This window comes from Accipiter gentilis, chromosome 23 (genome assembly GCF_929443795.1).
Source record: "Accipiter gentilis chromosome 23, bAccGen1.1, whole genome shotgun sequence".
NCBI lineage: Eukaryota > Metazoa > Chordata > Aves > Accipitriformes > Accipitridae > Astur > Astur gentilis.
Window position 1 is genome coordinate 609,059 of NC_064902.1, and position 27,199 is coordinate 636,257.

General features: G+C 41.1%; 1 protein-coding gene across 15 annotated transcripts in view; it reads right to left on the reverse strand.

Moving 5' to 3' along the window:
* Window positions 1-26,907, reverse strand: part of NINJ1 (ninjurin 1) — a 43,172-nt gene extending 16,265 nt beyond the window's left edge. The window contains exons 1-5 of one of the 15 annotated variants that reach the window (XR_007509274.1): window positions 10,585-10,871; window positions 8,933-9,226; window positions 8,277-8,323; window positions 1,274-2,372; window positions 372-450 (exon numbers count right to left, since the gene is read on the reverse strand). Coding sequence is in view for 2 of the 15 variants with exons in the window: in XM_049826316.1 (XP_049682273.1) it covers window positions 9,205-9,226; window positions 12,330-12,480; window positions 17,054-17,288; window positions 26,750-26,824 (483 nt within the window). In the remaining 13 variants the exon portion in view is untranslated. Of the gene's footprint in view, window positions 1-371; window positions 451-1,273; window positions 9,227-10,584; window positions 10,876-12,318; window positions 12,481-17,053; window positions 17,289-26,749 lie in introns of those variants that run through there. The other 14 variants (XR_007509273.1, XR_007509263.1, XR_007509265.1 and 11 more) reach the window with 14 other exon arrangements.
* Window positions 26,908-27,199: the final 292 nt, after the last annotated feature.

Consider the following 27,199-nt stretch of genomic DNA (forward strand, 5'->3'; position numbering starts at 1 on the left):
CTGCGGTTGCAAGGAAAAGCTGTCTGCCATGTTGTTGTTGATAAATCTTTAATAACATTGTGCCTAGTAAAGCAAAAACCATTCAGACTTGGTCTGCGCTTCATGAGCTGGTAACAGGGGAAGTCAGATGCCAGCAGCCGGAACGCCACGGCATCTGAAGCCTCAATAACCAGCAAGATGTGTCCTTGCGGTGCAACTTACATCAAGTCCTCTCTTTCCAGTAGCAAAATCTTTCATCACACTCAGGTGGGCTTTTTTCCCATTTGTTTTAAGCCCTGGGCTTTAGCTACCCTGGGGGTTTCGCAGGACCGAGCCCCGCAGCCCCTGTCCGGAGGATGCTCCGTGCCCTCCAGTGGCTGTCTCACACTCACCAGTGCCAGCTCCAGCAATGGCCTTGGATGGTAGCGCTGCCTGGTCCCTGCGGCTGCCTCCCTGCTGAATGCCACAGCTCTGCATTAACAGAAGGGGAGAGATCTAAGATTATTTTCCACTGTCTGCACTGGCCTAATTAATTTTAAAATTTCCTAGCCGAGGTTGAAAATAGGATGCCTGTGCCTCTTAAATATTCCTGATCCATAATGGTTGTGGACAGCTGTATTACGTTTCTCATCTCTTTGTGAAGGAAAAAAATAACACCCACTGAGGCTGAGATTTCCAAATCTACCCGGGGCTGAGAAGCACACTGGAAATCTTTGGAAGAGGTGTGTTACCATGCTCCCATGGCTGCCCAGGGAGAGCTCAGCCCTCTGTCCCTCTCCCACCCTTCCCGTGTCCTGGGATGACCTTTCCACTTGCCTGAGTGTTTCATTTTCAATAAAGATTTGTTAACAGGTTTCCCAAGCACAAAATGGATTCCAGGTATTTTCAGAGAGGAAGAGGCAAAAAAATCTGCGCTCTCCATCCTACCAATTCCAGAATGTTCTTGCTCTGAAGGACAACGCATTTTTAAAATTCACAGGTATCAAAACCAAAAGGTTGCTCCTGAGCAGAGCTGGTGCTTCCTGCCCCTTTCTCCAGCAGGAGGGCACGGGGCTGCCTGCCCTCTGCTACAGTGGGGTATGGTAACCCCGGCCCTGGGCTGGTGCTTGGGACGCTGGCAGGGAGGAAACAAGGGGTAGCACAAGGGAGACAGGCGCCGTGCCACAATAACCAGGAGTGATCAGCTATAGCTCTACTCTCACACTTTTTCCTCTACACCAAGAGAGGAAAATCCAGAATTCATCATTACTTTCAAATGCAAAATTGAGCCCATTATGCACAGATGAGCACTGACCAGTCAGAAGCTGTGCTGGATGCTTCTAGATGTGCTTTAGACTCCAAAGGGTACCTTCATATGCTGTTGGTAGCTTTTGTTCTCTGCCCCACACCTTACACAAGCTGGCTGCATTCTGGTGGATTAAGGGTCCTGCAGAGGGGATGTTCTTGTCCCATTGCTGTGCGCATGGGGTCGGACCAGCTTCTGAATCTCTCACCTGGAGGGTTTATAAGGCAAGTACAGGAGCTTGTTCTCCCATCCCATATCATACACCACTCCATACCTGCTTTGCTTTAGTTTTATGCTGGTTTATGGTTGTGCAGCTAGAGCCTCCGGCGGTAAGAAGAGGCTCATCCTTCACTCTAAGGTCTTGCATATGCTTCTTGGAGGTGGCTCAAGTCACCCTGATTTATCACTGCTGCTTTTCGCTGCTCTGGAAGACCTGTACCGTACCAGGAGGCAGGAAGATAGTTTATGGTAGGTAGGAACCAAGTTCAAAGTCCAGGTATAACAGGTAAAATGATAGCAGAAAATAATAATAATTATTAATAATAATAATTTAGATGATAGCAGCTTTCTATGAGAGTTGCAAAGGCATCTTTCAGGGTATTCCCAGGCAGGGACCACTGTGAGGCACAGGTGAAACTTGTCTTGACTAGCATGGAGTTGTTAAAAAACCAAACAAGTAGGAAGGAAATTCCTCATTCAGAGCTGGATGAAATTCAGCCCTGGATGAGTCTAGGCTGGTCCTGACTCTGGAAACAGAAACGAGAAGACTCATTATTCCATTACACCCTGTCTGTGCAAGTGAAGGGGACGTGCAAATTAAACAAAATAGTAACAGTTTAAAGATGCCGGCATCGCTATTTGATAACCATGGTCCCTTCAAGATGTTGTGATGACACCTATCAGGGTGGCTGTGGGATGCAGGACTTTCAAACCTGGGTTTTTATCAGCATGGAGAAAAAAGAGCTTTTACAGAGTGTGAAGGAGAATACTGACCAACACAGGCCCGTCGTGGCTTGCTCTCACACTCCTCCATTTAGTGCACTTCTTACAGTTTGATTTCATTTAGTCATGTTCCCAGAATTTGAATGTCCACGAGCGATGGAGAGGCCTGAGGGGAAATACAGTCATTTCTTACCTGAACAATGCCTATCCCTGGCATGCTTGATGAATCATATTTTCTGATGCAGAAAAAAATTAATCCTGTTTCAGGGTAAAGATACATAGCTGTCCCCCTTCATAGCTTCCACAAGTCCAACACAAATGTGAAACATAAGGCCTTTCCAACGCTTTAAATTATTTTCATCCTCGATGCCAGGAAACTGGGGTAATGTTGGGTGGTGATGAAACTATTTATTCTCAAATATTTTTGGCACCAGTGAAAATGGTTGGCAATGTTTCAGGAGTCCTGGTGTGGCTCTTTGTACATGGCACCAGATTTATCACTCACCCCCTAACTAATTAAAACCTGTACTGTAGAAAGGGGTTGGGGCTACCTCTGAACTGGAAGATTGGTAAGCAGAGGAGGGGGAGTGGAAAGCATCGTGAAGGAGGCTGGAAGAAAAAGTAACCAGAGTTTTTGCTGTCTCTGTTTCTGACAAAGCCCAACTTGCCTGATGAGCAGGCATTGGGAAATCTCTGTTCCCAGTTGGGGAACTGTGGCACTCTCCTTGGGAAGGCAGCTAGGTTATTAAATAGTTCTCGTTATTAAATAATCGGGGGGGGGGGGGGGGGGGGCGGGGTTTAACCACGAAAACAGTTCTTCACTTCAATAAACTGTGGAGAAGAGGAAAGCGAGTTCAAAATAATTCATTTCATCCAATAACAGGGAAGGTAATTTTTTGTCACTACCTTTGGATAATAATTGGTTAGATATTATTCTTGTAAAGATTGTTTTCTGTGTCTTCCACTATTTATTATAATGTATCCTGCAATGACAGGAAGGCAATCCTTCCAATGTCACAGCCAAGGGCCATTAGAAAAGTGGGGCCGAGGTTGAGTGTGTGCATTTAATACAGAGAAAAGTGTCCAATCAGTGTGAAAATGTGAAATTCCTCCTTGCAGAAGAAGCAGCCTTTAAACACCACATTTATTCATGTCAGGTTTTTTGCTTTGTATGTAGCTAACATGGCCGGTGTTTGCTCCCTGACACAGCCAAGAGCCACCTGCTAACAGTGTGCGTGTTCCACAGAATCATAGAATCATTTAGGTTGGAAAAGACCTTTAAGATCATCAAGTCCAATCATAAACCTAACACAGCCAAGTCCACCACTAAACCATGTCCCTAAGTGCCATGTCTACACATTTCTATTACTTCTGCCCATGCTCCTGCCTCCTCTGCTCTCCTGCTGCTGTTGAATGTGTTTAAATGTAAGGATATGAATAAATGACAGTGGGGTTAAGGGTAAAACACCGGGTACAGCTGGCACATCACCCCTGCAGTGTTTGGACTTAAACCAGCCTCTGATGAAAAACCTCCTCTAAGAGCCTGCTGTGGCCATGCAGTTATTTATCTCTTCCTCAAATGCTTTCTCTCATTTATTTTAATTTATTTCTTGCTCTAGTAATGTCTTGGCTTAGCTTTTGACTGTGGTCCAGCCTTGTTGATCACCTGCAACCATTAAAAGGCTGCAGCAAGACCCACGCATGACACCAGGGTGAATGGGCTCCTCTCATGCTCCTTAAATATTTCAGCTGTAAGGCAGCAACCTCTCCTTTCTCCAGGGGAAAAAGATAGCCTGCTCCTCGGACATGTAGCTTTCTGAGATAAAGGCGGTGGGAGTATAAGGTACAGCAAACTTTCTTCTCTTTTGCATACTTCCAAGTGGGTAGTTAGCTCAAGCTGAGTAGTAGTCCTGAAACAGTTTGCTTACTTTTCAAGACTTTTGACCATGGTGCCTTGCGCTGTTGTATGTGAAAGCTGCTAAAATCAAAATGACACGTTGAAATGTTATTTCATAAAGGAGAACATTATCTCATTTCCCATCACTGTGGGAGGCTTCTTCCAAGATACATACTGTCCTCTAGGGTAGTTCCTTGGGGCAAAATCTGCATCTGAACATACTGGTGGTGTGGTCTTTGTAATGCGTGAACTTCACTTTAAGGTCATTAAATTTGTGTATGTTTAAGTGATGTTAGCCATGTTCATTTCTACTAGGAAAAAAGTAATTTATAAAGAGCTACCATCTGGTGATATCTGGGGTACCAGTTGTTTCCTGACTTATTCTAAGGGAAATGTGGTATCTACACCATTCTTTTGCAGTATGCTTTCCTGGATATTGGTTTAATAGTGATAATACTGAATGTGTTGTCTGAAACACTAAACAGGAGTGCTTCTGCTTTGCTAGATCATTTCCCTACAGACAGCGTAGCAAAACTGCTGGGAGTATTCAGAAGGTCTTGGTTTATTATAATTTCTTAATGGAAGTATAGGGTTTGTGGGCATGGCCGTGCAAAGATGGAAGGCTCCATCTCCCACATTGGGATATTGTGCTTATGTATATGACCTGTAAATAATTTCTTTAAAAGCAAAACACTGTCATTTAGCAGCAATGTGGCTTTTTCTTGTAAACACTGTCATTTAGCAGTGATGTGGCTTTTTCTTGTATGCAAACAACTAAGGAGATGGCGAGCCTGCTTCTTTTCAGTCTCAGTACTTCTGTATGCCAGATGCTGCCTCTAACCTTATGGAAGAACTAATGAACTATTTTTCTTTAAATGTGCAGGTTATCAAAGATACGAGTTCATACATATGAAAATATATAATAAGTTTTCTTCTAAGTATTCCTACTGCCCTGCAGTAAGTAAACACACTTTCAGTAGAGCCAGTTCTCCTGTGGTTTGACAAAATTATATTGTAGAACAAGGACCAGCTTTTGACATTGGGGGGGGGGGGGGGAGGGGCTTGAAAACAAACTGTAAAACAGTGCATAAATTGGTACCACATGTAGCATTTCCTGAACCAGATAGAACTTACAATGGCAACACCTTTGGTAAGCTAGAAAATAAGCAGAGCTTAGCATTTGGATTCTGTCACTCATTTCTGAGAACTCTTTTGTACATATTTGAATGATCGAGATTATCATGTTTCTTCTTCCTCTTAATACCAAAAGAGCATCCAAGCTTTTAGGGTAACAGAAAGTAACAAGCCTGTGCCCTGGTCGAAGGAGATGAGCACAGCACACCAGCACCTCTGGTACAGGGCAGAGTGCCCCAGTCATCTAGTACCTACACCAAAGCATGGTTGGCAGGGCTCAGTGCAACTTGTGGGAAGACGTGCCAGAACACAGGATAAAGCATTTGTTAGAATAAATTAAAATGAGTGACCAAAACCTTACAAATTATAGTTGAGGGGAAAACAGTAACCAGGATTCTGCTTTCTAGTTCAGCCCATTTTATGTAATACTCAGCTCCAGAATAAGCTTCAGGAGTGACCTGGTTTAGAAGACAAATACTTAAAAGTCAGTTCCAGTAAATATAGTTGTTGTCACCTGCTTCAGTAAGTACAGCTACACCAAAAATTTCAATGCAGGCAGTCCTAGATGCTGAAGGGACTAATGAGAATGACCAGAGCGGCATGTGTAATTCTTACTCTGCTCAGAAGCTTATGAAACAGAAGTAAACGGATGACCTGGCATGAACCGTTTCCCGAGACAGCCTGTAAAAATTCATCTCGCTTCATTATTGATGACCTCTTTTTAAGTGAAATGTTTGCCTACAACCAAGAATGCTGGAGAAGCACAGCAAACCAAAGAACTATTTAAACCCCAGCATTTGCTTGCTGCCCCTAGGAGATATTTGCTAGGATTTTAAATAAGCACCTGACTTAAAAGAATAATAATCATGTGATTAAATTATTTATACTTGAAACCAACTTGCAGATGCCTTTTTCTGCTAAAAAATACATGATCTCTGAAGACTTCAGAGACTTGAAACATGGATTGCGTGTTTGAGGATGTTTTGCAAATCTTACTTAATCACCTTAAAAGACATGGTAATAAACCAGCATCCTTTTTATTTAAAAAAAGACATCCAGTTGCAAGTTGAAACCTCCTGATGCCCAGCAGTCTTGTAGTCAGATGGATGGCTTTCAGATCAGGTTTTCATATATTTAGAACCAAAAGAAGAGACCAGGCCCTCTGAAGTTGCAAGTATCTCTGTTGTGATGCTTCAGCCACACTTTCAGGAGCTCAGGAGGCAGAAGGATTCATGACAGTTTTTTGTTGTTCAGTTGTTCTTGTTTTGTTCTGCCCAGCTCTGGCAGACTTCAAGTGAAGACACCTACCCCCTTAATGCTGATCTCCACAGCCAGCTCTTGGCACCCAAAAAGCTTGAAGTATTTTTTCTTTCCCTCCTGTATGTCCCAAAACCTGTGTCTTGCAAAGTCCACTGGAATCTGTAGTTGACAAGTCATTGCCTCGTGACTGTTCCCTGCTCTACGGCGCTGGATCCAGGTAGTTCCACAAGACGCTGGGAGATGGGATATACAAGCCTTGGTAGTTTCTGTTGGACAACAGCTTAGCAGCAAAGCTGCTATAAGAACAGCTATTATGTTTTTCAGGAGAAACCTGCTGTAACAGCTTGTTTGCTTGAGTGACCTCAAAAATTACACTCCAATAAAAAAGGGAATAAAATGGGAAAAGACCTGGTATGTCTGTACTGCACCCCCCTCTGACTGCTGTTTCAGTGCAAGACAAACATGATCATGCTCATAAGAGAGGGCCATGGCAATTAAGTAGCACAGGAACGGAAAGCTACATTCAAAACTGAGCCAAATCACACCACCAAGTGTAAAGATGGTAAACATCAGTACAGCCTGGGCATCTGTTTGCATTTGCCTTTACGGTATTACGGACAAGCCAAAAAGTGAGTGGATTAGCAAAGTGCCAGAAACACATTTCTTCTTATTTTAATGTCTTGCTAAAAAAAAAAACAGAGATGCAAATCTGGCAATGAAAAATATCTAATATTCATAACTAAGTTAAAAGTAACTATCTTTTGGACAGGTTATGTATTTAGGATGATACAAAGCAACTACACCTAGCTTAGGTACAGTTTGCTGTACAGAAGAGAGGTACGTGCCTCTAGAGAGCCTCTCCAGACTGAACCAGATGGACAGATTGGCAAATATTCCAGTGAGTAAAAAAGGTGAAGGTAACAAAGGTGGTACATTCAAGGATCTTATCAAAATTACTGCCCAATGTTGAGCCACAGATAAATTTGATGCTTGGAAGAGCTCTGCTTATAGTTGCCTATTTTCTCTGAAAGAAAGGTTTTTAAGGTTTTCAGCCCTGCTATTTGGCCAGTCAATTCACCACACTACAGCATTGAAACTGCAATAGCACAAGTCTGTATGAATAGTCCTTCAACAGTTCACTGGTTTGTAAAAAATAAGAAAAATTGTCCTGAGTGCTTCATTCAGAACTTGCTCTGAGCTACGTTTAAATTAGTACAACACGCACAATTAAAACCATTGCTTGGTAGATACTGGTTACATACATGTTAAGTTGGAAATGAAGCAACAGAAGATGAATTAAAAAATGAAAAAGAGTGTCTATTCCATTACTAATCACACAAGTTTCTGATTTGTTTTCTGTTAGTAATTCTACAGAACATGTAAAAGAAGATATGGTACATTGATGGGCCTTGAGACATAACTAACAAGAAATGTGATCAATAAAGACTGTAAATGAGATGAAACACATGGAAGTCAAACTTCTATTAACATGTGCAAGGGAACATTTAAAAATTAACGGTAAGGAAATGTATTAGTACAAATCTGCATCTACAAGTAAGCACAATCTAGAAAACTAGGATTTTTCTGATTGCAGATGTCATACTTCGGAAATAAAAAATGACTGAAATGTTTTTGTTGCAGATATTTTTATAACCTACACCATTACTAGCAATACTGTATTTAGAAAAAGTGTCAGTCCCTGAGCCAGCAGGCAAGAACCTAGAAGATATAAATATCTCTCTCTATATGTTTAAAAATAAAAATTAAAAAATTACTTACGCTTTTAGCCATAAACTCATAAGAGTAACACAACTGCAGCAATCAATCTTGGGAAGAGAAGAGGGAAAAGTAAGTTATAGAGGGATGAACTTCTTTCAATTTGCTACTTGAATTGCTGACAGGCACTCAGTACCAGTTTAGCAGGTAAAGTTCACCCTGTATCCTCTAGTTTTCCAGTTTGGCCTAGAAAAGGTAGCGCTTCTAACGGGGTTTCCAGAAATATATTAAAACCCACAGAATGAAAGTATAGCAGTTAGTAGTAAGAAACTATTAGCAATTAGGTTATTTGTGTGTCTGGGCACAAAGGAGAGGAAATTTTAAGTGTGGTCCAGAGATGAAGAAACAGGACAAATGAGTACCTGTGAGCAAAACTAGACAAAAGATAGCCTGCTGTTTCTGTTTGTCTCGTCTTTGGTTTAGCTAGAGTGGACAAAAAAGAAAACAAGGCACAGGTCCCTTTGCGCACTGCAAAGAACGACCACTGCTGTGCTTTGGAGTACATAGGTTTGGTGCCAAGCGAGTGAAACAAAGGACAATGTGACCATGCCAGAACTGAAGGTCTGCCATTTCTTACCATGGTGGAAATGACAAATTGCCACAAAAACAAAAGGCATGGAAAATGGGAAGTCCTGTGAAGTGCCATGGATTGCTTTTACCTTGTTTGATGAGCTTATGCCACTTCTCTGAAAAACAGTGAGTTTCTACAGAAATTGAAACACCAATATTCCAGAAAAACGATGTCCTTGGATCAAAATCAACCTTTCCTTAGATGCCAAAGAGTTTAAATATTAACACATGGGAAAATTTAAGTACACAAATGTGTTGGTTGTTGGAAACTTGAGAAAGCTGCTCGGTACGTCCAGCTTCTTCAGATTATCTTTTTTTCCCCACTGTGTCCAAGTGTAACTGGCTCAAGTGCAAATGGCATCTAGAATGAATGATTCAGGTCTCTGAAATACAAAACAAAGATATTGAGATGTTAGTTAAACAGGAATTACAGTAAATGACAAGTTTGCCTTAAAGGGGGAATTAAGTTTTCTTTGGAAAAGTGTCCATAATAGTAAAAGTGAAGCCAGAAAATGGTGGCCGCTCATGTCTCTCAGGGCTTTGAGGAGGTTGTGGCAGCAGATTGAAAAAGAGTTATTTTCCAAGTTACATTAAGATGACCAGATGTTTTTAGCAAGGGCAATATACAAATGAGCAAACAACAGATGTAATGTTCCAAAGCAACAAAGAACTTCCACATTTAAGAAGTCTGGAGCAAAAAGACACAGGTCCCAGACACCACATTTGGCCATTTTATTAGGAAATTGCATGTGTGAGAAGCACAAAGGCAAGATCACACAGCTGCTGGTTTAGTACGGATGTAAACTTGCTTTAAACACCCTTTGGTCTTGCCTCTAACTGAGGTTACATAAACCAGCTACTGTTTCTCCTTTATTGAGGTACTGCAAGTTTACTAAAACAATTTCAGCAGTAGATACCGATCATGTTTATGTATGTGAGCAAATACTGTGCCTGTGCATAGCTGTATGTGATATATGATAGATAGCTGTATGAGCTAGTACCATCCACAAAGCAGAACCGTGTTGCATGCCTTCATGATGATTTCAGAAAAGTTATATGTGAAATGGTTCCTCATTTAAGACCTAGCTTTCTCACTAGGGATTCCACAATCCCAGTCATAATTAAGCCACAAAGCCCTTTGGGTTGACAGTTTATGGAGGACAGAAGGAATAGTAGAGGAGAAACTCCAACACAAATGCTGTGAAGAGCCCCTTCTTGCCAGATGGTGTCAGCTAAGCAGTAAGACATTGCACAAAACCACTGATGTTTCTGTAAGACTTAGCTACATACATGTGGGAAGGAAGGGGAAAGTAGACAAAGCCCATGGACAGGTGGGAGAAATTTGCAGGGGGATGCACTTCACGTGTTTAAAGAGCTAATGCACAGTAATGTTCAGAAGTCAGCCTGGCATGTTAGTGCTGTCCAAAGCTGAACTGGATTGTAACACAAAAAACAGATCTTCTGCAAATTCTGTAACAGCTGCAGGGTTCTTCAAAGCACTTCAGTATTGAGTTCTGCTGTAGAAAAATACAGCAGTTGTCTTTGGGAAATGCTGCAGAAGCAGCATCTCCTAAAAGCCAGTGAGAGATCAAAAAGGGAGCAGAGCTGGCACTGGTACTGGGGAGAACTAGTAGGGCACCTAATTAGAGAACGTGGTACTAGTAGAGAAATAGCGGAAGAAATGTGGGTGAGCTCACCCATCACTGCAGTATCCTGGTAAGGCAAGGTGTGTCATACCTACCTTCTGGATATTAGCTGACTTCTCAATATACCATCATATTAAGGCACTAACTGGCTTGGGATTGCTTTGTCAACTCATCTTCCTCTCTACTCAGCATACATGGGTGTGATAAGCAAAACCTGCTTCTCCTCTCTTCCCTCTTGAATCTTTCTTTCACTGTATCAAAAAGAGGCATGGTCGGGATTCTGGTATGCCACCTTGTCCATTATTTTAATTTCTTGATGCGTATTTCAGATTCTTGTCTCTGCCTCTGTTCCTGGCTGTTGTGCATGTTTGTTCCTGTGAAGACAGCTAAAATTCCAATAATCCTTCATTCAGTTCTCTTGGCTTTGCCAGAGCAATTTTGTGGTCAGTGTTTCAGTATTTTTCTAGCATGTAATACTGAGATGGACATTCTACCTACAATTCTGATAATATCTCAGATAATCTTTGTGCTCTTTGCTGCTAAAATTACATATTTATTAGTTTATTTGTAGAGACTGTGGCCAGAAAATACAACAAAACTATCTTGTTTCACTGCCAGAATTTCACAGGTTTTGGTTAAAGCAGACAATTCTGCCCGCACCCCAAAATAATTTCATTCTTCATCTTCCTAGTAATTTGTTGCACTGATTTCCCCCCATGCTGTTTAGAGTCCTGGTAAATTTTAGTCTGTTTTCCATTCTTGTTACAGATTTCTGCTGCACCATGCATCTTCAGATTAGGGGTTGAAAGGCCTCGTATCTTCTTTTTCTGGGAGAAAGGGTTTCATCTACAAGTTAACTCTAACTGATAATGTTATATGTATGGGCTGTCTGCCTTGTAGCCAGAGTACCATGGCTTGCCAGGAAAGTCAAGTGATTCCTTCTTCAGCAGGTCTTCTGAACGTGATTTGAGAATTGGAAGATAAAGAGCAGAGCAATGTTGGCACACACAGACTTAGCAGTGCTATTTTAAAGGCAGATGTTGGACTATATAGTGCTTCTTGGGCTACTAGCCTACAATTTAGGTTTATCTTCCCCCAAATTGTTCAGCATAGCTATGATGCTAGGAGGATACCCATTTTGATTCCCACAATTCCTATATTTATCCTTCTGTGTAAGTAAATAACAAACATTAAAATGCAGGTAGAGCAAACAATATTGTTCTAAATGACCGCATGTATCATGTAAAGTGATACTGCACATCTTTGCGGGCTGAGTCTCCCACAAAGCAAAAGCCCTGCAGCTTGGGAGGACAGAAAAGCCACACTGTCTGCATAGGATCTGAAGGGCTCCAATGATGTATAGTAGTATATGTTGGACTTAATAACCCTAGTTGCTTGGATAAAGATTAAGTCTTCAGTGTTCATAACAGAGTGGATGTAGTATACTTGAAACCTTTCTTAAAGAAGAGGCATTTGGAGGAAGCAAAACAATATTATTTCTCTTCTTGGTTTAGTCAGCAATGAGGAAAAGGAGTGGCCAAGTCAAAAGGACAACCTTTACACGTCCCGTGCATGACATGTGCAAGGGGCCCCTGACAAAGTTAGATGCCGTCATCAACTTTTGAAGTCCTACATTTACAAATACACTGTAATAACTTAGCAGTTCCTAGTCGCTTCAGCTTTTGCAGTAGACTGAAGTAAACTCCTTTGTCTGTGAAGGCTAGAACTGTATAGATAAGCTCGTGGCTATTTTTAAAGCTATGCCCTAGTGTGCACTGCATTCTTGTATGCTATGCCCTACTACCTCAGGGTGCAGAGACCACACTCACCTTGTACTTACTGTCTTGATGCTGACTCAGCAAGCGGCTTCTGCACTCCGAAGGCAGTGATAAAAATATTCACAACTACTATAATGAATACTAGTCCAGTTGCAAGGTTGTTGAGGAAATCCAGCTTTCCATGTTTTGCAGGGTTGTTAAGGTCATATTTTACTTCAAAGAGAAAGGAAAAAATATTTAATTATATGTATATTTCAAAATCCAGAATAAAAGTCTTCACTACTCATGTGGTTCAAGAATTTCTCTTACACTGAGCTATTTGCATCAGTCATACTCAAAAGGGAAATAAGATTCTGCAATGTCAGCAAAAGTGCTAAGGAGAAGATCTTTAACCACAAGGAGCCTATTAACTTCCAGTTATTAGCATCTAATCTCTGTGGATGCACATGGGAAGTAATGGATACACAAACATTACTAGAAATCTTCTGAGTTCTTGATCTTTTGAAATCTAGTTTTGTTGCAGATTTTAAGCATTTAAAAATTATTTCAGTCTTGATGACATGAAGCTTGAAGCTCTGACAGGGTGGAATGAAGTTAAATTTCCTATAGTTAAAATGCTACAGGTTCTTCGCAGGCAGCCCAATCTCTTTACCAGTGCTGGATTGGTTTTTGTACTGGTGCCCTTCCCCAGTTGTACTCCCTGCTTTTGCACTGATTCTGCTTTTAGAAAGCAAGGGCATTATATCTGTTAAACAGAGGAAGATTTCAAAGCAGTGTAGCTGCAAGTTCTTTTTACAGAGAGCATCAGCTGTGTAAACATTTTCTTTTGTTTCTTCCAGTTCTTTGGTTGAACTGCTATAGGGAGTGAGGGAGGAACACACAAGGGAGATGATAGTATTCATTTAGTTTAAGCTTTGATTCCAGGCCTTGTGAAAACATAAAAATGAGTTACATTGGACTGATAATAGACTTGATGACAGGGTAAAGCCTATGCTTGTACAGGACAGTAAGAGTCCGGGGGCGCTTGCCTGGCATCATGTGGAAACTCAAGATTTTCCTCTGTCTGTTGTTTTGCAGTGAAGGGTCTGCCACTCAGACCCTCTGCTGAATTTGTTTGATGCTGGTGGAATGAGAGCCGATGAATTCTGGAGTGTGTTCTGAGAATGGTTCTTGTCTGTTAAGACTCCTAATTCTCAAACGTGTAGACCATTGGAGCTTGCGTGTGCATGTACAGGACATATGAAGGAAAGTTCATACCTGACAAGGTTTTACAGCAACATAAATAAAACTTTGAGCTCCTTCTGATAGGCACATACATAGATGTGTAGCTTATGGCTGTACTGCATGAGGTAAACTTTGTTATACACTTTTAACATAATGACCCTGTCAATACTGCAGAACTTAACCACAGAACCAAGACTCGCTTGCTTGTTGAAGAAGTTAAGTAGAAGTGGTGGCAAACACTCATGATGCTGAAGTATCAAAAGCCAGGTTCACTTGGTGTCCCTAATTAGGAAGTCTAATGCTGTTTTGGTTTCAAAGAATTCTGGGCGCCTGTTCAAGTCCTGTTTGCTAAAGCAGTATAGTCAAACATCACAGGCCAGTTAAAGCACTGAAGAACAGCGTGGGGGAGCTCTCTGAAAAGCTTAAGCTACCGCACACCTGTGTAGGCATGAAATAATTTAAGCTCAGCAGTACTTAACCCTGAAAATGAGTTTATACATGTCTGTAAAGCATCTGGAGCTATGTGGATGCTTGCATCCCAGCAGTACCTGGAAGGACTCTAGTACCGTCATGTGAATGAAGGGGAATAAATGAAATGGAGTAATTAATCCTGAAGTATGGAAGAAAAGCATTTCAGGTGGTTGATTTTAAAAAAAAAAGGCAATAATGGGCTCACATGTTTTGTGAGTTAAAAGAAATCATGCTCAAAGGAGAACTGACACTTTCAGAGCTGTCCCCTTGTCCAAATAAGGGTCAGAGAAGACAACTACTTGCTGCTTGTCAGTTTAGGCGGTGCTCTAAATTTTGAAGTAGAATTGCAGTAATCCTATCTTTGTGATTATAGTACTTAAGATGAGGGTGTTTGTGAAAATATTCTTAAGAACAGTTATTCTTTAAGTATTTTATTATAGTGGGATTAGATTACTATGATTTCATGCCACTTAAACTATTTCAAGACATTCTTTGCTTTTCTTCCAAAAAGTTAAGATTACCAAATCACTTTCAAGGACAAGTTTGCTGAACATTTTTCAAAATGTTTTTGTGAAAGGCTCTTTTGAAGGAGGAAAATCTTTTAATCCCTAGTAGAGAACTGTGAGAATGGGTATCTCCTGGGATAAACCTCTGTCTCACGGAAAGAAATTGGATGGTTGCACAGACTTTTGTTTGGACTTGTGAGAGCTTCTAAAAGGCAGAATTTTGTGGCTGGACAGAAAGGCAAACTGTTCCTGCAGGCCAAAACTACCAAACACACATTGTGAAAAGCAAGTTCTTGCTATGGTGCCTCTATCTTTCAGCCTTCCTGTCCTGTTTCCTATCTTCAGTACTTCTGAGCTCAGCACGACAGCATTGCTCCAACAGCATACCGCTATAGGCTGAGGGCTTTGTCTTCCTCAGTAGGCTAAACCTACAGCCACTGCTGACTGCAGAATGCAGGCGGAACCCCTGATTAATCTCACTGTTTGCTAAGTAAGTGGTCTGTGAACGCTACCTCGGCTCAACTTTGGAATCTCCTCTGAGCCAGGACCTGGATTTTTCTCTTGTACGAACTCTATACCAAATGCAGAGGCAGCTGTATTCTGTCTCTTTTATAAGAAAGAAAAAAAAGCTGTGTCAGCTGCATATCAATATTACAAGCCTTATATATCCTGGTTTCCTTGGAACTTCCTCCTTGAACAGTTTTTTCAGTTGTGCTAAAAGATGGAACATTGAAAGACTAACAAAGGTGGCACCATTAACTTAGTAAATGCCATGTGTGAACTCTGTGTAAGATCTGTCATATGGTAGCCATTAATTTAAAGGGAAAGTTTTGAAAAAAGTTATGAGAATAAATTATCATATATCACCAACAAAAGAAGTGATCCTTAGCTGTTTCATACCAGTGAAGGCGTCATTTATCTCAGTCAATAACAGCGTTCAACTGATGCTGAAACCTAAACATTCCCTCTGATTTCCACACGTATCTTTGATCCACTCTCCAAAGTTATGGTCTAGGGTTTTGGGTGCTGCTAATGAATGTCACAGGTTTTCAGCAACTTTGCAAAGTGCCACTGGATTCTTTTTTGCATTTTGCCTTGCAAAAGCATGGGGGGAAATATCACAGTAGGTTAAGATAGCAAACAAAAGTACTGAAGACTTATTTAAGGTCAAAACAGAAAACTCAGATTTCTGGAAGAGTGCTGTCTCTCCACACTCTGTGGACTTTTAGTTGGGCTTTTTTGGGTAATCTATGCTCACTTAGTGATGATACTGTTTTAGAAATGAGCCTGGTTCTATAGCTACTTAGATCAATATTCTGCCTTACAGTGTAAGGCAGAGGGTGTAGGACATATGTGTGCTACTAATCTAGCAATACTAACTTAAAATACCTAATTTTTAGTGATAAGTACTGGTTCTTGTGCCTCATAGCATTGTGCCTATAAATACTGAATAGTAGAACCTCTACTTTTGAGAACAGCAAAGATGCTGCATTGAACTTCTAGGAATATGAAGGTCTGTAATTCAACAATTAAGACAGAAAGCGGGGGAGTGGGGGAGGCAGGGAGCAGGGAACTAATTCTACAGCTGTCTCATTAAATGTGTCCAAAGCATGCACTAACACAACTCCTGTCTGAACTCATTCTCTTGAAATGATTTCTAGCATACGTCAAATGTATCACATCACATTTCTTTGGTAGAAAGTAGAAAAGGTTTCCCTAGTGATAAGCAGAATTCAAGACAATCTATTTGTAGTCCCAGGATGCTGCCTGGACTGTGTTTTCACATTCTACATAACTTCAAAATTTTGACTGAAGTCGTAGTATATGGATAATAGATGAGGTATGTTCTTACATTGAAATCTTGCTCCAACTAGCCTATTTTTCTTTTTAGCTTTAATTTCAGTTTAACACAGGTTTGAAAATTAACAATAAGAAGTACTTTTCTACCACTCCCCACCTAGAGATTTAGGATGCTCTGAATAATTCCATAAATCTAAAACTAAGGGGTTTTTTTCATTATTGTCCAGCCTTTGCTATCAAACCTTTGATTTGATTGCAGAAACACAAACTGAAGACAATATGCACACCAACATGAAGATGGACATTTCAACTTCCACTACTGTTTGAGAGTTCTACGTTCGCAATATATTCTTATAGTATTACTTATGATATGACTGACACAGAACAAACACATTTCAGACATAAGATTAAGTAACAGGTCTTGCCAAAAACAGTATTATGAAACTGGGAAGGCTGCATGATTCTAGCTGGCCTATTAATGTTTCTTTTACAGTATTTCATCATTTTCCTTCCTCCTCAGGCCTTCTGAAACGAAAAATATTCATGATCTGGGCAAATGAGTATGAGGAAGTTGATCAAAACTGATGATTCCACACAAAGCTGCCCTTACTCCTTTTGTTGCGATATTTCTATGGTCTTAAGAGAAAACCGTAATCAATTCTGAGGTAAAGCCTTTCAAACATAACAGCCTTTTAAAAATAAAAGGGGAGTCTATATACCATCTTATAGGTATGAATATAAATATATATATATGTATGTCAATGGTTCTTGCTGTTGCCACATACCAAGGAATATCAGGAGCACTCCCACCATGACTTGCAATGTCAGCGACAGGCTGATAAGAATGATAAGTGGGATGTAGAAGGAAAAAGAAGGTCCTTGCTCCATCACGGCTTTCAGTTGGGAGGCATTGGCCATCAGCAGGGCAATGTCCAACATACTCTCCGCAGCGCTCTTCTTATTTGCATAGTGATTGATATTCATAGGTCCATTTCTTTGAAACCACTGTGACGTTCTGCGCTAAAATCGGGAGAGGGGAAAAAGGTTATTCACATCTCTTTTAATTGGTGCAGTGAGCGAGAGATGACTTTGCCCATCAACTGCTTTCTGTAATCATACTGATAGAGTAGTAGTGGTACTGAGACTATCAGTGCATCTTTTTCACTGTTACCACTGTCCTCCATCTGATAAGAGAGCAGCAAATAGCGTCTGTACTGGACTTTGACAGATACACTTTTTCCAGCTTGTAGGATCAGTCTAAACAGTCAGTATGTTTCTACTCTGAGAAAAGGAAAGAGTGAAAAACCTGAAAAGTTTGCACTGAGAAAAGTTGGGAGGGAAAAACCACTGCAAAACAATCAAGCAAACAACAAATTGTTGCAACTAACTTACTCCGAAAGGCATACTTAAAAATACAAATATTTATTAAATTCACTCTCTGTCAACACACATCTACATAGCTCCTTAATTACTCATGAGTCTTATTTTGAGGATTTATATGGAAGTTGGGCACTGTATGAGCTTTGCTTGACCTCTTTCCCTGCTGCTTCTTACTCCGTCATGCCACTGTCCAGGTCCATCCATACACAGTAAGCTGTTTTTCTGTTTAAATATCATATGATCTGTGGTTGCCAAGCACTGCCCAATTACAAGGAAACTTTTCTTTCAGTTTTTGCATCAGCAGTTGTTTTATTTTTTTTCAATTCCCCTGCAAACAAACAGGGCAATATAAACCAACTGCAGGGCAAAACCAGAGCTAGTTAACCCTGTGGAATGAATAAAATTAGTTTTTCCTGATGACGATTCATGTGACCCAACTTGGAATTTGACAGCTCGTCTCCCAGGGCTGCCCATTTCTCTGCTGATTAGATGCAGCTATGGGTAACTTGTTTAGGCTTAGATGTCTTACTCTGAGATGAAGAGTAGGTCACCCTCTTTTCTGCAGTCTCTGAACAGGTTAGGAACTTCACTCTCACTGCTCTTACTTCTAGACTTTGTTTTCAAAAATAATACACAAACACATTATGAGTAAGCTTATTCTAGCTGACTTCTTTAAACCTGCTTCTTAGAGACCTTTTTACTGCACAAATGTGTTCCCACTTGCCAGAAAATACTGTGAGGACAGTCTCTCTTTGAAGGTTAGTTCAAATGTAGAAAACACCCTCTAATTACTCTCCTCAGCAGCACTAGTAACTATCAAATTTCCAACTCCAAAGCCAGGTTTGCCACTGTCCAGACTTAGAAGTGTCCTTTTAAATAGGGCAGGTATTGATGCATACAGCAAAAACATCGCCAGTTTTTCCAGGGCATTCAACTACCGAACTTGACCTATTTTCACCAGACATGTTGTAATAATCAACCACAGTCAAAATATTTTACTGAGAGAAAAATATCATGGAGCAGTGGCAGACTTTTTTTCTGCAAAGGGGAGGAAGCCACATAATCATAGCTTCACGCAGACAGCTTCTTTACTGAGACCAAGGTCCCGGGAAGAAAATGGCTCCAAGACGGATACTGACTTCAGTCAGGAAGAACTCGACACTCATTTGGTTTTGTCTATATCCCACAATCTAAAAATGCAATTTGGCTGGGGAATCTGTCCCACATTTGTCACCTTTTCTCTCGTCAAGGAGAGTGTCCTCTTCCCACCCCCCCTGCCCCGTTAAACCGCTATAGCATTTGGATGCTTCAGAAAAAATAACTGTAATTCTACTATACCATCCACCAGAAGCACTAAACCAGGTGTAGATGTTCATTTCCTTATGGAAAGCAGCATGGAATATACACTGGCAGTACTCAGTAGAAAAATCCAGACTAACATTTTTCACTGTTTATTGTACAGTAAAAAGCCCAACACACACATTTAGCTCTTGGCTACCTAATGCTAGCAGTGTAAGAGGGGAGGGGGAACTACGCATGTAATAGCAGAATTCAATTTCTGGGTATGAATTTAAAAGAAACTTTTCTCAGTAGACTGTAGAATTAATATGATCTATTTTGTCATAAGTTCATAATAGAGGAAGTTTATTTCTATGTTTAGTAGCTAATTAACTCCTTCCTGCCAAAAATACTGACTTTGAAATATCTATTGGATCTACGAGGCTGCAGTGTATAATGCAAAAACTACACAGGTAGCTGTGACTGTTCTTAATCCTGATGGAAGGTGACTGCAGTGAAAACATGACGACCAGTTTCTTTGTTTTCACTTGATGTAGAAGTGTGATCATGTTTGACATGGCGCTTTTTTTTTTTTAAACTATACAAAAGAGTAAATAGTCTGGGCTACATCTTCCTTTCAGTTACATCTGTGACTACATGATGTAAGACAGTTTCTACATAAACAACAGAATATGATCTTTTCTTTTTCCTGGGGAAATGTACTGCTGCACTTTTAGGACCTCGGTGTTTGCTAATTTTCTGTATGGTCAAGTTGCAGGTGGAAATAGCAGGCTATGGCACTAGAACTATGGTGAAAGCAAAGGTTTAGAGTAATTTCTGAACTCCAATCAATGGAGAAGACTTTTAAGAGCAGGGTGCTGCTAAGGCAAACCAAGGCAAAACTTCTTATTCCTGGAATGACAGCTCAGCTATTTCCTACGTTTGGATTCTAAAAAATGGCATTCTACTCTGTTAAGAGGCTTTCGGCTACCACTCCTGAAAGCAGACCAATTCAGAATCTGAACTAGGCATATGGAGAACTGAAACATCGGTTCTACTGTACAGAGCTTTTTCTCAGCCTGTGATCTTGCCTTCTGCCAGGAAAAAGGATCTGTAATCATGAAAGCCCCAGAAACAATCATTTCCCATCTCTTGATTGAGAAATGGAGCCTCCTGACTCATGCTGGAAAACCATAAGACAAAACAAAGCAAAAAGCAAATTAGCCTTGCCTTCTGGAAGGAAGTTGAAGGCAACTGCCAAAAGTATTGAAACAAATGCAGTCAGTACTAAGGCAGCAGTTTTTAAGACCAGACTACGTGTTACACAGCAATATATAGACAGGCAATGAAAGAAGAGATGTTGCCTTAACCTCAGGATAATGACAGTCATGTACAACAGAAATTATATGGGAACTTTGTTATGTGGCTTTATGGTTTCAGGGAGATTCCAAGCATGTAGCAACACACCCAGCCCACAGCACCAATCTACACTTACTGTGCTGCTATCACCTGCAGAGCTGCAGAGAGGGAAAGTGAAACTTCTGGAGATTTTCTAGGATGCATGTAAAGTAAGGCTTTTCCTGCAGGTGTCACTTGGCAAGAGAACAGTATGTATTCCACGTGACCTGCTTCAGTCTCAATGTAATCAAAACACCTCATTACACACTTTCAATATTCAAATTACCTAGTACAGACAAGCTGATCCCTTCAGTTGAGGTCACCAAATGAGTCTGAGGAAAAACAGCGTGTGTGTTCACATGTGTGTGCATAAGGGCCAGGTATAGCTGGAACTGCTTGCTGTATCTTCCTTTCCCTGCCAGTAACAGCCTGCCTTCAGGTCTCCCATCACCTGCAAAGCATCAACCTCTGAGCAGAACAACCTGCCGTGCTAGTCTACATGCAGTTATAAAAAGGAGAGGCGTGAAAAGCCTCCCCGTCTTGCTCTGTCCATGACTAGAAGAATCCCCTGGGGAAGAGCCTATTTTCACAGTCACACGATGCTGTCCCCACAGACAGCACCGCTCCACGTCTCCACACGGCAGCAGGGTCCGTTTGCTTGCCCAGAGCACTGCACTTTGCAAGGATAAAGCTAAGATGCTACATCAGAAGCTGGCACTTTTTGCTTCTGTAAAACCAAACCTTCAGACTAGGATTGAATGGTATGGGATACATAGTCTTATTGACAACCATGTTGGTACAGATTTTGCTGCTGCTTTGCTTCACTCACCATTTTAACAGTACACCCAGAAGAACTGAGTCCCTTTGAAATACAGAAAGGATTTCTTAATTACATTTATTAAAAAATAAATAAAAGTGGCACTGAGGTGAATGTCCTTAGATGCTGAGTTTCATGAATCATGTCTAAGACCCACTTGGTGATTCAACAGGAAGGAAACAGCACTGAAAATGGAAACATTTGAAAACAAATAATAAAGTATCTTGGCTAAATACAGTAATTTGTTATAGTAAGGATTTCTGCTTCTATTACAGCATTAAATCACTACTTGTGACAAAATTTACGCAGCTGTTTGTTCAACAGAGTGTTTATCAAACACTAGTGACTGCTGAAGTAGTCAAATTAACATGCTAGAATTCTGACCAAAAAAAAGGAAGGCCCAAGAGTAAATTTTTTTTTCTCTTGTTCATCTTGACCTTACTGAGTTTCCCAAAATGGTACCAGTTAGTTGGTCCTGAGAAGACAGGTGGGGTTTCTGACATGCCAGTCATCTAATCCACAGAGAAAAAAAAAAAAAAGTGTGAAAATGATGTCTATTTTGCATTTGGATTTAGAACTTAGTTATGTTAGTTTCTGTCACTCTGCCCTATGAATGCAGGAGGAAAGAAATAATTTGGATTTTGAGTGCAAGTTTTTAGGATTCGTTCCTTCTTTTTTGGTATGTTCCTAGGTACTTTACTCAGGTTCTTAAATGTCTTCCACCATATATATGTTCCCCTAAAGAGATTATTTTAAGAAAATCTAAAAAAAAGCCAAAACAAAAACCCCACAAAAACCGTAAAAGACAAGCACTGCCTGAACCAATAGGACCTTGACATTTCCAAGTTAAGAGTCAGATCCTTTGTGAAGACTGAATTTACTGTTCTTGTAATGAAGTTAACAGATACTTGCAGTAGCGCAAGACTGGTTACTGTTTTCTTTTTAAATCCCACTAGAAAACCAGTATTTTGCAGTTAGCAAGGTGAAATTCCAATTTCCCAAATGAGCACTTAGAACCAGAAACTGCAAAGTATAAGCTAGAAGTACAGCCCGAGTTGCTTTAATTTTGATTTGCAATTTGTAGTTGCAGCTGCTTAATATCAGCTGGGACTGCAGGACCCAGAGCTCAATGTGTTTTGCTTGTCAGGCCCAGAGTATCATATCTGGGTTCTGAAAACACACAAATCTTTTATTATTCGTACAGTACTGGCACTAAACACTTTGACGGTATTCTAACTTTAATCATTATGCGGTAGAATGCCATTACTAAATAGAGGAGACCACAGTTTTGTATGGGTTAATTGGGAAAATAATGCTGATTATTATTTATATATCCTAAACAAGTTGTGCTTCTGATTAATAACACCTTCCTTAAGCTGTCAGAAGGATCTTTGCCTTCAAGTACATTTACTCTGAAACACAGTCTTCATAATCTTTGGCTTGCTCTAACTCTGCATACAGTTTACTTTCTATTTTAGGTTAGTAATTACTGGAGTTGTATGGCAGATTTTAGACATTTTAATAGCCAAAGAGCCTTGATTCAAAATGAGATTGGATGAGCCTGTTGACCAATATGACCTCTGGGTTTGTAATGTCATGAAGCAAGCTTCCTTAAATTCTTATGTTTAGGGACAGTCCTAAGTTTAAAATAATAGAAACATGGTACATAATAATGAGGCTGTGTAAATAAAAGGCTGAGTCATACTGATCTTACAGCAGACTGTTCTTCACTGTGTTTTGCAATAGTCTTTCCAATTCAATCATCTAAAAAGATGCTAAAAAGCCCTTCTGTTTAAAAAGTAATTTTCTAAGTTTTTTAAGTGTTCACCTTTAAGAAAAACACTGCACAGCAAACTTTCCCAGATCTTTTAGTGGTAATTTCATGTTCAGGAAAAATTCCAGTTATATCAAAAAAGAGAAGGATCAGACATAAGAGGAATAACACAGGACTAAAAGAGAACACAACTTCAGAACTTTACTTTTATTTTTTTCTAAGATCAACCCTACAGTTACAGAACTGAACTAGTAACTTTATACAATGATTTAATAATCCTCATAGATGTGGGATTTCTGCCCACATCTCCATCACCTACATACTGAAAATGGGCCATACATGACCACTCTGAAATCAGACTTCCCCTCTGCCTCAGAGATCTTGCTGATCTAATAAAATAGGCAAAATATTCTACAAGAAAAGAAATACTCTTCCAGCAAAAATACTTTAAGCTATATCAGTTATGTAATGGATGATTAGATCCGTTCTACACCTCCTCAGAAGATACTATTTCTTTTCCCCCAGTAAAACATTAGATCACTTATTCAGCTTAGCACTGATTCAGAGAGAAAAAAACCCTACATCTGGACTGAATCATCAGTTACATTTCCCGCAGGAATTTCATTTTGGTGGGGGGCGGGGGAATCTGTCCATTCAAGTACCAACCTAGTGTAACTCTGCAATCACATCTGGAGACAGTATGGTTGCAGGCAATTAAAAAAAAAAAAAAATTAAATACTCGGCCTGTGTTCATATTTCATAGACAGTGTCAATTTTCTAGCATCTTTAAAAGCCTATACTTAAAAGAGCCGCTTTCAATATAGATAGACAGAAAATGCCAGTATGACTACATTAAGGAAAAAAAAGTGGTAACCATGCTGATTCCTGAGAGCTAAAAAGTTAGTATGAAAAAAGGAAAAAGTATAGTCATGATAGTTCAGGGCAGAGCACTGTTTTCCTAAAGCCATTCTGGTTCCAGGACCAAGTTAGAATATTTTTACTCATTAAATGAGTTAAAAATAATCAGCACACCTGATGACTAACTTTGTGAAATGAAGTAACAACTTAAACTTGTTTGTACAGCTATTTAAATAGAAGCTTTCTCCTGTATGATTTTTTTTCTGTCTTGCACTACTACTGCTCATCGCAGTGATTTGTTCTTATAATACTGTTTCTCACAATTGGACTGTGGGCTGCCTATTTTGTGTTGTTAAAGCACTATTTATTTATTCTAGCTACTTAAAAAACAAGGAGACAAAAACTTATTACCAATAGTTTCAATATTTGGAGTATATCAAATACTCCAAATGCAATTTGATATAAGTAATGCTTCAGAACATACCATTTTATTCTATATGCAGTAAAATTCTTTCAAGTTCCCACAAATTTGAAATTTATTATTTGCAGTGTGATACCAAGAAACTGCCATGTCCCAAAATTATGAACTAATGAATGAATTAATGAATTAATTAGGAATTAATATACAATTTTGAATAAATTTTTAGTAATAACATGACTATAATAGAAGCCAACTATTCAAGAGCTGTTCTTTTCTACTATCCAATTCTTATTCACCTTTTTCACAGTTCTTTAACTCTTTCAACTAGCATTTCCTGTTGGAAACATTAAACTAGGTTTTACAACATGGTGAATGTAGACTGTTTCAATATGGACCATGAACAAAGAAAGCAAATAGAGAAAGATGAATAAAACAGTTACTACCTGCATGTGTATAAACAGATCCTTTGCACAAGTGGCCAGACACTTCTGCCAAGTGTAATTACTCACATTAGTGAGTGAGGTGTGCCAGACCAACCCAGTATTAGAAGCAAGGAATTTCTTGCTTCTAAAATCTTGACAGCTGCTAAAAACATTTATCCAAATTAATGATGGAGTTAAAATAAGCCACATTAAGCCAATATGTGACCACGCATTCAGAATTACACTGGGCTTAACTAGTCTTTTTAAAATTCGTGTGCTTTGAATGCTTTGAAGGTAAGACAACTATATCTGCATTTCATGTCAGCTCTTCTGCAAGAGAATGTAGCAGTCTATTGCTGAAGATGTGCAGGAGAATCTATTTTGAAGAGAGGGCAGACACTGGGATGGGCAGTAAGCAAAACAGGGTGGTCCAAGCTGTGATGCCTGCAAGCATCCCTAAAAGTAGACACTTCCACACTTTTGACTCCAATACCAAAGATTTAGGCACTTGCAGATTTGTGGTCTCTCCAGGTTTAGTTGGCTGCTGAGTTGGGACGTTCTTTTGTTTGTGTAAATTGTGAACTTGGTCAGATTTTTTTAAGGTATCTCCTATTCTCAGATTAGTTTTTAAGAAATCTCTTCCCATCTGTTTTACCTTGCATATACTTCTTTTTTGGGTTTTTTTTGGTGAGAAAATGAAAAAAAGTGTCTGTAAAGTTCTCTGAAGTGCTACTGTGTACGTATAATAGAATATAATAATAAGTTTCACTGCTTATTCTTCATATGGCACTCACATAGAACTTGCAGTTTCTATGGGAAAGATGTAACAAAATGATTGCTTGCAGCTGAAGATGAAGTAAAACAGGAAAATTGCAGAACAATTCTTGGAGCAGACCAAGTTAAAAAAAAAAAAAATCCCCCGACTAGTACTTGTGATGCAATCACAACTCTATGTTAATAAAAAAAGAAAATTGCTGAGAAGTCAGTGGCTTAAAGGAAGCCCCTTCAGGCCACCAGTTTGACCTGCGTATCCCAGCCTTGATTCTCTTTAGGTACTTTCCAGGATTTATTAAAACCAGATTTTTTCTTCTTGGTATGATATTCATCACTACAAGGGCTTGTCAGGAAGGGAGGGAGGAAGGACAGACTTGCTACACAATCAGTCCAATCTGTCTGTAACCAGAAAGGTTTACCAGTGACATAGAAGGTGGTTTAGTACAACTGTTGCTACGTGGCAGAGCCTTAGGTTGGAATAAGAGCTACTTTTTAGAGTCTAGTCCTTTCCAAAACAACATAAAAGATGCTCTTTTACCAGTCTGGCTTTTCAGCTAAGTGGCATGCTTGGAAAACATCCTTTATGTGTAAACGGAAGAATATGGGATGAAAAGCTTTCCAGTGAAGTTTTCTGGTCCTGCTTTGACTACATGGAGTAGTAAAAAGCTGGGTATTTCTCTTCTTGTTTTTGTTTGGGTTACTGTATGGAAAAACCCAAACCATACGGGCCCGACCCGTTAAGTAATTCCTCCCACTTTTGTGCTCACTTATCACCCGTGTAGGTATCCCCAAGCAACTTTTCCGTCCTCTCCCAAGTCACCCTCCCTGGTTCAGAGTGCCGGTGGGCTCCGAGCAGAGGTTCCTGGGTGGGAGGACACCTGAGGACCCTTCTGCTGACCTGGGTAGGAACTAAGGGGGCATCGCGCCAAGGACCAAAGAGGATTTTCTTTTCAGTCCCCCCTCGGCACTTGCCTATCTACGAAGTGAGACAAAGCGGGATGCTTGCCGCCGCATCCCTACAAAAAAAGTGCTGAAATAACGGGGGGCGTGTTAAAAACAAATGAATAAACAAAAAATACTCGAGAAGCGCCGGTTGCCGGGCCGCGGCAGCAGCCAGCAGACCGTCCCCTTCCCGGCATTTCCTCCCGCCCCGGCTCAGCGGGAGGGCGCCCGGGAACACCCGCAGCCGGCCGGGGCGGAGGCGGGCTCGCCGCTGCCGTGAGGAGTCCCGCCGCCCCGCTTCCCGGCGGGCTCCGCCGCCTCCTCACGCCCCGCTCCCGCCCGCCATGTCCGGCCGCCGCGGCAGCCGAGCCCGCTCCCGCCCGCCCGCAGCCGGCGGGAAGCGCCCCCGGCCCCTACCCGCTCGGCGGCCGCCGGCTCCGCGCCCTCCGCCAGCCCGTTGAGCTCGTGGGTCTCGCCGCCGCCGGAGTCCATCGCGGCGCAGGGCAGGCCGGGGCGGCCCCGGCCCCGGCTGCCCGCGGGGAGCCCTTTCGCGCCGGCCGGCCCCGGCTCCGCGGGTGAGGGGCGGGAAGGGCCGCTGGCCGCTGAGGAGAAAGTTTCCAGTGAGGCGGCGGGCTGGCGCGGCGGGCCACCCCCCCGTCCCGCTCCGCTCCGCTCCGGTCCCTCCCTCCCTCCCTCCCTCTCTCTCTCTCCCTCCCTCCCTCTCTCTCCCTCCTCACACAGGCCGCCCCGGGGGCTGTCGTTTCAGCCCGCCCCGGGGAGGTTCCCCGCCGGTGGAGGTTTCTGTGCGGGGCGGAGAGCTGGCCGGCGGGCAGCCGGGGCCCGCGGCCAGCCATTGCGGCGGCGGCG